Raw genomic sequence first — 12,049 nt, forward strand, 5'->3', positions numbered from 1 at the left:
AGTTGGTCTAATCGGGTCCCTCCGTAGGATTGCACCACGTGTCCCTATTTGGTCTTCCATTAGAGTGAAGGGCAAATATGCTCTAGTTTTTTTTATGATAGGGGCACCAAAGTCCGAAAAGTATGACGGGGATATTCATATACCATTTTTGAAAGTTCGATGATATATTTGTCCTTTTTCCCTCAAATATTTATCAAAATAGACTTAAACTATGAATTCCTCCACACACACGTGATAATTCAAGTAGTAGTTTGACTCTTCCTTTTACTCCTTCTGTCCCTTTTTTATTATCATGTTACACTTTTCGAGAGTCATTTTGACTAACTTTCAAAACTAAATTAGATATATTAAACTATATAAAAATACTATAAGTTGTAATTTTTTTCATATCAATATAATAAAGAAATACTCCCTCTGTCCAACATTAATTGTCCACTATACTAAAAATAGTTGTCCAACAATATTTATCCAATTTAGAAAATCAAGAGATAATTTACCTTATGTGTCTGTTTTACCCTTACTATTAAATATTATTTATCATTTAACACATTTTTCAAAGCATTAAATTTACCAGAATGATATTTTACCTATGTTATTTTACCTCTTTGAACATTTTTACCCTTTTAACTTTAATACCTTTTAATTAAAAAATAGAAAAAGATCAATTTATTTTAAAATAAAAAGATATTATAAATTTTTTAAATTTCTGGCCAAATTTTCTGGCCATTTAGCATTACCCTATAATAATATTACCCCTATTATTTATTGTTTCTTAAGGGCACGCCAAGTCAATAATGGGCACCTATTATTGTATAGAGGGAATATATCTTAAAATATTAGTCAAAATTCATACTCCCTCCATTTAAAATTAATTGAATTGTTGAGGTGTTTCACACCGTTTAAGAAAAGAGGATTAAGATATAAATTAGACATAACTTTTCATTTTTACCCTTATTAATTATTATCAAATTTATGATTAAAATAACTAAACATTAATTAATAACTAATTCCGATACTAACTAATGAATAGTAAAATTGAAAGAAAATTCTAAAAATAGTCTAGAAAATTAAAAATTAAGTTCATTTGAAAAATAAAAAATGTCTAAAAAATTCAATTAATTTGAAATGAAGAAAATATCATTTAACTCTCAAAACGAAAATTATGACAACTAAAAAAACGGAGAGAGTACACAGTACAAGTGCAATCATTTTATTAAATGAACTGTGTTAATAATGCAAAAAAATATCTAAAAAAGGATAAAACCAACGCCCAACGGTAACCTGTGGGCCAAAGAATTAATTCCCTACAAATGAATTTCCAGCCTGGACCCCTAGTGCCTTGCAACGGGCCGGCATTTATTCCCAAATAAGAAAAATAAAAATCAAAATCAAAACAAAAATTGTACTTGTTCCGTTAAGCCACGAAAATGGCCCCTTGTTTTCATCAACGTATAAAACAAGGTGTTAACTGAAGAAGAGTGCTTGAAAAAAGAATACGTTAATTAACGTGCTTCGTTTTCTTCAATACATAAAAAGACATCCCTGCCCTCATCGACGGCATCACCGTCGGAAAATTATTATTCCGATCTACTTTAACCCGACTCAGCGACTCTCTAATTCCATAATTCTCAACTTCTCCTTTGCCGGAACTTAAAATGGAGGGGGAATTTGTGAAATCAGTTGAAGATGGTGTACATCTAGCGAAAAGGATTTATTTCGGCAAGGATAGAGCGGTAGCGCCGCCAAAGCCAATGACGGCGATGGAGAAAGCGTCACTGTCTTACCTGCCGGAGTCTCCTATGTTGTATGCTGTGATTGGTGATCCTGCTATCGTTGATAACCCGGATATTCCGAGTTACCAGCCTCACGTGCACGGAAGATGTGATCCTCCTGCTTTGATTCCTCTTCAGATGAACGGAATTTCACTTGAAGCTGATTGTTATTTGGATACGGCGTTCATCACTGTTACAGGATCATGGCGTGTGCATTGTGTCATGGGTAGCCGTAGCTGTGACTGTCGTATAGCTGTACCCATGGGTGAACAGGTAATTCAACTGTTTTTTTCTTCTGAGTTACCCATAAAGTTTCTCTTTATGAACAGGTAACATACTTTTTTGAAGTTAATAAAGTAGAGATCGCATAACCAATCAAAAAGAAAAAAAGAAAGAAAGTAGAGATCGCATAAAGCTGTTAGTCTTAGAAAAAAGAAAAAGCTTCTCTCTCTATTAGGTTATATATATGAACAGTAATTTTTACACTATTGGTGTAGTTTAATCTTTAATTTAATAGTTAAAGATTTCTTGCTCTGTTTTTGAGTTATTGCTTTAAGAAGTTACTTGTAAGCTTAAGATTATCTTAAATTGATGGATGTAGAAAGAAAATTATAAGCTGTTAGTGTGCACGATCTTTTATCTCTTGGGAAATGTTTAATCCTGGAATAATTGGATTGATGATTAATCTAACGTTAATAGGAATCTTTTGACTGCTTACGAATATCTTTCAGGTTTTCTCTCTTAGTAGGACAAAGATTACCTATTGCAGAAGCTGGTAGTAGTATGCTCCAGTCTTTGTGAATAATATATTTCCTTAGAAAACAATGAGATTTCTAATTTTACCCTCTGAAGATGCTGATAACACAGTTCTTTTTCTTTTTTTTTATTTCAAAGAAAATTAAGAAAACGTTTGGATATTTGTTAAGTTTGTATTATAATTTCCTCGCTAGTTAGAGGCAGTGTAGCATGTCTAGTTGTGAGGTATAGCATGTCTAGCTGATAGGTATGTTCCCCATTCTGGTTCTCTGTATTAATAGTTACTATGATGGCGTTCCCTTTTGATGTGAGAAGAAATGAACATAATTTAAGAGTGTTTGATGCTTGTATGACGTGAAGCAAAGAGGCGACATAAACTAGTTGGAATAAGTGTGAGATTCTCTTCTAGTACTCGAGAGTCTCTAATTTAACTTAAAAGTCAGGTTATTCGTATTGGAATGAAACGGACATGAGTAGAGCAGAATGGACATAGAGGATTCATATAGCTGACCCAACTACTTTGGGAAAGGGGAGTCGTTGATGATTAATTGGTGCTTTCATGATATAGGAGTTGACAGCATGACAAAGATCTCATCAAGTGTGTCTCATTAAATATGTTGCCAGCACGACAATTATCTCAACTGTTGTCTCATTAAACTTTTGCTTTTTATTCGTTATCAAAAAGTATATATTTTCTGCTTGTTTGATTCTGAATCCTCCTCACCTCATTTTTTTGTTTCACAAAAGTGAAACATTGCTGATTGTTTGTTCTCAAGTGATGAATTATTTGGCTAACAGGGTTCAATTCTAGGTGTCGAGGTTGAGCTACCCAGGAAATCTTACAGCACTAAAATAGTTACCTTGGATGATGAAAGCGAAACAGAAAAGGTAGCCAAAATTGAAGATGGATGCTTTCTGAAGCCCCACATTTTTACCCTTTCAATACCACAGGTAAATTTATCAGTCTCCTATATAACCCACTCTCTTCCTCATTATTGTTCATTTTGATGATGCACTTACCTCTTTAGGTGGATGGTGGAACCAACATCTCTGTCACGATTAGATGGTCTCAGAAGTTATTATATTGCAATGGCCAGCTAACCTTGGACGTACCCTTTAGTTTCCCCGACTTCGTCACTCCAGCTGGAAAAAAAATATCCAAAAAAGAAAAGATACAGCTTAATGTTAACTCTGGTCCTGGAATAGAAGTTATATGCAAGAGCACTAGTCACCCTCTGAAGGTGTGTCCTGTTATATATTCCACTGATTTATAGTTTTTTGGTTGATGAATAATTGTGACATCAGGTTATTTGTTTTGTGGTTAGGAGCGACAGCGTCAGGCTGGAAAGTTGGGCTTCTTCTATGAATCTGATGTTCTAAATTGGTCAAGGGCTAACTTTGTTTTTTCTTACGCGGTAGGTCTTACATGAATTTGTGTTGATCATATAATATAAAGCATAGTTCTAACTTAGGTCAAACTACTAGTCACTAGGGTAACTATCTTGCTATTTTTTGGCTCCAGTATATTAAAGTGACATTTCTATACATCTGTTCACAATTTGGGCTGTGAGGAACTCTTTCATCAATCACCACTCGATTTTCAGGTTTCCTCAAGTCATACTTATGGAAATGTACTTTTGCAATCACCCCCACCACTTGACAGCGACCAGAGAGAGATATTTTGCTGCTCTCTTTTTCCGGGAGACCAGCAGTGTAGGAAGGTTGGTACTCTTTATCTTTTTCTTACGTTACCTTTGCATTTAAAATTTGTTCTCCAAAAGTTTTTTCTTTTTATGACAATTTTTAAGGAGACCAATGGAAATCTGTCAGTTATTCTTCTACATTCACCGTCTCTCAAGTCCTATCATGTTCCATCCTCATGCCAATTGCTAGTTTCTCTTCTAGGTCAAAAGATGTAATCGACTTGCTAAATGATAGGTTGATTGTGAGGTTCAGCTAAAAAAGTATTTTGCAGTTATCGGTACATGATCATGCATATTCATGCCTCTAATGCACCTGGTTTGTCTAGAAGATTACTTGATTAGCATTCACTTCCCAAAGGTGAAAAAATAAGATACCACAGCAAATAACATTTCTTATTTCCATATTTGTCTGAGTTTATGTATCATCTGTGAAGGAATGAGCAACCAATAACATGTAGACGTGATCATGCATATTCATGCCCAACTCACCTGACTCTCCTAGAAGATTACTTTATTAGCATTTACTTTTCGAAGGTGGGAGAAATAAGATACAGGAGGAAATACCATGTATTATGTCCATATTTATTTGAGTTTTTATATTATCTGTGAAGGAATGATCAATCAATAACATGTAACAGGAAGTAGGTAATCTGGTACTTGCAGAAGATTTTAACTTGTTTTTTCATATCTGTTTTCTAAGTCCCTCTTAATAAGGGCTTATATATATATGAAGTGGCAATGCTCCTCATGTACTTATTAAGGAAAAACTTTCGTCATTGTCACTTGAAATTTCTGACAGGTCTTCAGAAAGGAAGTGGTATTTGTTGTTGATATAAGTGGGAGCATGAAGGGAAAACCAATTGAGGATACCAAACAAGCGCTTTGTACGGCCTTGTCAAAGCTTGATTCTCAAGATCTGTTTAATATAATAGCTTTCAACAGCGAAAAATATCTATTTTCATCATCACTCGAGTTGGCAACCAAGAAGTCTATTGAAAACGCAACTCAGTGGATTGGAACAAATTTTATTGCTGGTGGTGGCACAAATATTTTGAATCCATTGACTCAGGTCATACCCCTTTTTTAGATAACTGTCTCAGGTTATATTATTTTTTTTCATCTATTTTAGTTAGTTGCAAGCTTTATTTTTTGTGTGTTAGTCGTCTCATCTATTGAGTCGGAGTAGATGATCTATCTGAGATAGTATCAAGCTTCTATTTTTTGTGAAAAACATGAAGAATGAAAAGAAAACATATCAGTGGGTCCACTCAGTGGATTGGAACAAATTTTATTGCTGGTGGTGGCACAAATATTTTGAATCCATTGACTCAGGTCATACCCCTTTTTTAGATAACTGTCTCAGGTTATATTATTTTTTTTCATCTATTTTAGTTAGTTGCAAGCTTTATTTTTTGTGTGTTAGTCGTCTCATCTATTGAGTCGGAGTAGATGATCTATCTGAGATAGTATCAAGCTTCTATTTTTTGTGAAAAACATGAAGAATGAAAAGAAAACATATCAGTGGTCCACTCGGTATTTGTATAAATTGCTTCCATATGAGCAGAATATCAAGGTTATAATGAACAGAACCACCAGGTGACATTCTATTCAAACCTATGATCGATAAAAACGTTTTGGTCGTCAGCTAATATTTCTTGTCTGATTGAGTTGTAACCTATGATTGACAAGACGTTTTGGTCCACTATTTTTAGATGTTCACAATCAATCATCCCATCTCAATGTGTGAGATGCTATTTAATGACACTGGTTTCATCCCAAAAATATCTTTAGGACACTTAAGGGCCTAGTTGTTAGTTGAATATCATTTGTTGAGCATTTGGAAAGGAGTAACTAATATCCTTTTTTGTAAATGAAAAAAAAACACGTGGTCAATCTCTAAAAAGAAGTATTAACAACAACATACTTTCATCCTCACCGCTTACTATTTATTCCTAGAATGTTGAGTTCATGATATTGAAGTCCTACTGAATTCATAGATTTTTATCCTACCTGTATTTCTGTCAAATCTAAGACAACACTTTTACCTTTATCAGGCCATGGAGATGTTTTCGTATACCCAGCAACACATTCCGATTATTTTCCTGGTCACTGATGGAGCTGTTGAAGACGAAAGACACATCTGTAATGTTCTGAAGAGTCATCTGATGCAAAAACAAATGATATGCCCACGGCTTTACACATTTGGCATAGGTATGTATCTGGAAGAAGCATCGCCTCCCTCAAAGCTCCCCCTCTCACCCCCACCCGTAACCGTAAGGAAAGTATTTTGGTAGAGGAGATGCATTAATCTCCGATTTTAGCCTTACTAATATTTGCTCAAAAATCTTGCGTCCAAGCTCGGTAAGAACTTGGTTTAGTAGGTTGTGTGAATGTTTTGAGGATGTAACCACAAATTTTACCAATGCATCCCAGTAGACACCTAAATTATGATGGTCTTAGATTTGGGGAGATCACATCATCTTATTTTTTACCTAGATTCTAGGGATCTGAATTGAATCATTTGTCCTTTGCAGTAGATTTGTGCTTTTAATAACCTATTCTAACATGACTAATTTCAGGATTGTTCTGCAACCATTACTTTCTCCGCATGCTTGCAGTGATGAGTCGAGGCCACTATAATGCTGCTTATGATGTTGGTAAGTTCAGTGACTCTACAACTCATACAACAATATTGAAAGATGGCATTGTAATTATTATTTTTTGTTTCAAGGATTAAAATACTAATTTGATTTGCTTCAAGATAAATTACTTTTTGATCTGGACATACTCAACTATATATAATGTTACATAGGTTTCCTGCATTTTCTCGTGACTAACTGTAAGCAGTTGTTGATTGTAGTTGCCTTCTCATTATGTTTTGGTGGTCTTGTACAGATTCCATTGAAGTTCGCGTGGAACAACTGTTCTCCAGGGCATCATCTGTCATTCTTGCGAATATTGCCTTTGAGAACCTTGATGGTCTTGAAGAATTTGAGGTGGGCATGTGAGGATATTTGTTCTTTTATTGGTAGCTCTTGGATGGATCACAATTATGATAGTGCTGCTAACATTTAACTAATAACAAATCTAATCAGTCGTACCTCATTTTTGAAGAATTGGATACATTCCCTGCATATAATATGGATATGACTTTAGTATGATCTGCATCCTTTATCATTATATGTTGTCGAAGTTTCGTGTTGTTTCCTACATGAATTCATGCTTCCTAAGGAAACTACCCTTAAATTTTCAATAGGTCTTTCCCACTCCAGTTCCAGACCTTTCATCCAAAGGTCCATTAGTGTTGTCAGGCAGATACCGAGGAGTATTCCCCGACACGCTTAAAGCTAAAGGAGTCCTTGCAGACTTGAGTAACTTCTCCCTGGATCTGAAAGCTATACAGACAAAGGACATACCTCTTGATAAGGTAACATAACTGTCTTAGGCTATACCTCTTGATAAGGTAACATAACTGTCTTAGGCTATACCTCTTGATAAGGTAACATAACTGTCTTAGGCTATACCTCTTGATAAGGTAACATAACTGTCTTAGGCTATACCTCTTGATAAGGTAACATAACTGTCTTAGGCTATACCTCTTGATAAGGTAACATAACTGTCTTAGGCTATACCTCTTGATAAGGTAACATAACTGTCTTAGGCTATACCTCTTGATAAGGTAACATAACTGTCTTAGGCTATACCTCTTGATAAGGTAACATAACTGTCTTAGGCTGCATTTTTATTAAGATTAAGACTTGTGAATCTGAATGATCAAAGACTATTTGTTTTTTAACATCTAAAAATGCACAATTTATTTATTTGTAATAAATTGCAATTCAAATTTTTTTGAAAACAATTAAATATTATATCAAGAAAATGTTAACTTGAACGATAAAATTATTATTTAAGTGATAAATTAAAATATTTAAAGATATAAGTGAATATATGTTAGATATAATTATTGAACTATCTAAATTATTCAAAAAAGATATATTGATAAAAAAGTTGTTGTGAGGAAATGTAATCATAAACATTTAAATTTAACATACATTAATCTATTAATCAAACTTATCCAACAAACTAAAATAATTATTATATAGTTCTGATTTAGACTATAAATATAGAGTATTTGAATAAGTAACTAACAATCATCTAATTTTGACATTCCATCATTGAAAAAAATTCAATTAACCAACTTTACCTTTCTCAGAAAATAAAAATAAAATTCGGTTAACGAAAAATATTGTATTCTCAAGTATTTCAGCTTCTTTGCATTAGTTTGAGTGCAAGTTGGTCCCGCATATCGTTCATTATCTGAGAATCATCTTCAATTGTCCAGCTAGTTCCATTTCTTTCCTCCAATGTTTTTTCTTGTTGTCCTTCTCATCAAATATTACTTGAGGTGTATCAAATTGATGAAACAAGTTATCATTGATGTGTTCCTTCCTAATAAAATTATTAACTATAAAGCATGCTATAACATCTTTTTGAATATTAATAGAATATGGAGCCATCTTTTCCAATAGAGGAAATCTTGCTTTCAGTATTCCGTAAGAACGTTCAATAACATTTCTAAGTTGTGCATGAGCATGATTAAACTTTTCCTCCTTAGTTATAGCACGCCTATGACACTAATTTCATAATACAGTGTTACGATACAGTGTTAGAAAATCCTAGAGTATTTAGAATATGCTGCATCACATAGATATTATTTATCTGGCATTAAAATAAAAAAAATCAGGTTTTGTGAATAGAAAACTGTAATTATCATCACTAGAGACTTATTCCCTTCTACCAAATCCCATTTGCATGTCATCTGAATATCATCAGTTCTACATATTAATCTACTTCTCTTTGAAAGACAAATTCAATTTTTTTTGAATAGGATTTACTTCAATAGTAAATGTCCATAGTCCATATGTAATCAACAATAAACCAAACAAACATTTGAAAAGAATAAAGAGTTCATATCCTATTTAGAGCTTGTTTAGATGGGCTTATATAGCTTATGACTTGTAAGTCAAAAGTAGTAAGTTATGATTTCTAAATTATGAATTGCCTTAATTTTTATTAGTTTGACTTAAAAACAAGTGCTTAAAAGCACCATTTTATTTTATCCAAACACTACAAAGTTGCTTAAAAATTATTTTAGCTTAATAGCTACTAAAATAAGCCAGTCAAATCAGGCTCTTAGAATAGATACTCATAGAACCGCCAATTGTTTCATCCTTTGCAACTGTTTTTGGCAAACCTAAATAGAAATAGGTTATAGGAATATTGTATACAATTCTTTCTTTGAATAATATACAGTTAGCTCTAACTTGAGACTATTAGTAGATCATAAACTAGACCAATGTTTGACGATGATAATTGATGATACCAACCATAAGATTTTAGTGTTTGCCAAGTGTCGTTAATTATATCAAAGAGGGAGGGGGTCAAGTCAAACCTAGAATCTGTGGTTTCATGTATACTGTGTTTCTAGCTAATAGTAATAATGTGTGTATGACATATATATGTAAAGTTTCTTTCATGTGACAATCAAACTAAAAAGGATTTATGGTCAAATATTGGTTGCTTGACCACTAATGATCATCGTCGATCGGAAGGCAAACCAGCTCAATGTTTTTTCAGTTCCCACGTTCATTACTTATTGGGAACTTAAATGTGTTACACATACCAAATAGGACAACAACTTCATTCATGAAAAAAATAGTCACCTAACACAAATGAATAAACAATGCACTTCTAAAAAGTTTTAAATCTTACTTTTCGAGTAGCTGATTGATACATGGAGAAAGAAAGGAAAAGGAGGCGCTGATACTTGAGAAAGAGAGGAAGAGTAGGCACTGATTTTATGGAGGAAGAGAGCAAGAGTAGGTACTGATTTTATGAAATAAACACTCCCAAGATTTTATTGTAAATACATTAGTGTGTTTAAAAGAGTTTGAATGGTGTTAAGATTCTTTCCCAGACCTGAACGAAACAGTCAATTTCAGACCTATTAGGAGATCTTTATTCACAAAAGAACAAATGCACCTAATGGGCTGAAGTTTGAACCATTCAAATTCAGACCTTCATTAAGTGCAAACAAATGAGCCTAAATATAAAGTGAATTATATTTCCTCCTGAGAAGAGCAAGTACAATGAAAGAATCATCTAAATGTTACTTTAGTAGTTGTACTGACCTTTATATACCTGGTGGGCATTCATGAACCTTTGCACGTTTGTTGAAGTCTGTGGAAGACTTGGTGAAGGTAATCATGGTCTTAGTGTTAATATTCAGCTGTGAGATTTTAGAGCTTCAACAAGTACAACCATGTCTTGTGCTGAGTTCTTTGCTTGACTATACATATACATCAATGCCTTTTTGCCTTTAGAAGTTTTAACAGTTCAACTATATATTTCCTTAATTTGGCTGCTGGGAATTTTTTTTTGACTTTTCTGCTGCCTACTGAATTAATTACTCTTATCCATCGTTAGTAAAAGTGAAAATACTAGATTTAAGAGGATAAATTGATTCAATTGCTTTCTATGTTAAATGTGCAGGTGTTAGCAAGGCAACAGATTGAACTACTTACTGCTCAGGCCTGGTTGACTGATAATAAGGACCTTGAACAGAAGGTTGTTACCACCTCCTATATTACATTGGAATGCCTGGATGGATTGTTACGATCTGCTAATTTTTGTCCATGTATTCTTGACTTGATTGTTTTTTTTTTACCATCTTTCTACTTGCAGATAGCACAAACAAGTATTCAGAACGGCGTCATTTCTGAGTATACACGCATGATATTGATAGAGACTGATAAAGGCAAAGTAATCACTGAATCAACCTCCAAGCGGAAGGTAGGGAGCTTTCTGATAAAAAAGAATTTAGTGTTTATACTAGATCTAGCAGTTCTGAGTAGTCAATTTTATCTGGTACATTTGAAATCTCTTTTTACTGGTATCGACTTGAGCAGTAAAACAATGAAGTTGCCAGAATAGGCATAACCCCATTGTAGTTTTTCTTTAACAAAAGCTTAATGAAGCAGGTTTCCACTGCTCCTAAGAAGATTGAAGAGGCTAAATTACAGAAAAAGACATTGCTACAGAATCTTGGGGCTGGTTTTGGTAACTACAGTGCTACAATTGAAAATATTTCTCCTGGAATCACCGAGAAAAAACCTGAAACAGCAGAGATTCTAGCGAAGGCAGCATCTAATTGCTGCGGAAAGATGTGTGACATATGCTGTTGTATGTGCTGTATACGGACATGTTCGAAAATGAACGATCAGTGTGCAATCGTGCTGACACAGTTCCTGGGTTCTTTGGCATGCTTAGGTTGCTTCGCTTGCTGTGAATTGTGCTGTTCTGGAAATGATGGATGAGAAAGTTATTGCATAGCTTCCTTGCGCAATCTTGTTGTATACAGTTTCATACATTTTGTGTATCATGGTTCTTGTGAATAGTATGTATGTATTTATCTACATACAAGTTTTACCAATTGCTTTACTGTAATGATGACATTTGCATGTTTGATAATCAGAGAAGAATAATGTTAAATTAGACATGATTATTTGCCGGAAAAATCATGTGGGTGCAAACTAAGTTAAATTATGTAAAATGGAGTTGAGGGCAAGTGAATTAGATTTGATCGTGTTTCTTTTCTTTTTTCGGCTACGAACTATTGAGTATGAATATCTCAAAATTCAAATGGTCACTCAATTTTGAGTTTTTCTCTCAGAAAGTCGCTCAATTTTGGCTTCTTCTCTTAGAAAGTTACTCAACTATTGATTCTTTTTTTACAAAGTCACTCAATTATGAGTTTTA

At 33.7% G+C, this 12,049-nt stretch overlaps 1 protein-coding gene across 2 annotated transcripts; it reads left to right on the forward strand.

Moving 5' to 3' along the window:
- Window positions 1-1,382: 1,382 nt before the first annotated feature.
- On the forward strand, window positions 1,383-11,793 carry LOC102583156 (von Willebrand factor A domain-containing protein DDB_G0286969-like). 2 transcript variants are annotated; one of them, XM_015306540.1, is made up of 14 exons: window positions 1,383-2,045; window positions 3,327-3,479; window positions 3,557-3,769; window positions 3,854-3,943; window positions 4,133-4,249; window positions 5,031-5,265; window positions 5,529-5,563; window positions 6,286-6,442; window positions 6,811-6,888; window positions 7,127-7,227; window positions 7,488-7,658; window positions 10,784-10,858; window positions 10,976-11,083; window positions 11,272-11,793. In XM_015306540.1, exons 1-14 carry the CDS (start codon window positions 1,656-1,658, stop codon window positions 11,605-11,607), a joined length of 2,259 nt encoding a protein of 752 aa, XP_015162026.1. In that variant the 5' UTR covers window positions 1,383-1,655; the 3' UTR covers window positions 11,608-11,793. The 2 variants fall into 2 exon arrangements, with proteins under 2 accessions (XP_015162026.1, XP_006342396.1); XM_006342334.2 differs by lacking the exon at window positions 5,529-5,563 and having other exon boundaries at window positions 5,031-5,300.
- Window positions 11,794-12,049: the final 256 nt, after the last annotated feature.

This window comes from Solanum tuberosum, unplaced genomic scaffold, assembly GCF_000226075.1.
Source record: "Solanum tuberosum cultivar DM 1-3 516 R44 unplaced genomic scaffold, SolTub_3.0 scf00037, whole genome shotgun sequence".
Classification (NCBI taxonomy): Eukaryota; Viridiplantae; Streptophyta; class Magnoliopsida; order Solanales; family Solanaceae; genus Solanum; species Solanum tuberosum.

What these genes read in the sequence shown, in the direction of transcription:
- LOC102583156 (XM_006342334.2), top strand. Translation starts at nt 1,656, where the DNA reads ATGGAGGGGGAATTTGTGAAATCAGTTGAAGATGGTGTACATCTAGCG. An exon ending in ACTTTGTTTTTTCTTACGCG is followed by an intron (nt 3,944 to 4,132) that starts GTAGGTCTTACA and finishes CTCGATTTTCAG; the next exon opens with GTTTCCTCAAGTCATACTTA. An exon ending in TAATGCTGCTTATGATGTTG is followed by an intron (nt 6,889 to 7,126) that starts GTAAGTTCAGTG and finishes GGTCTTGTACAG; the next exon opens with ATTCCATTGAAGTTCGCGTG.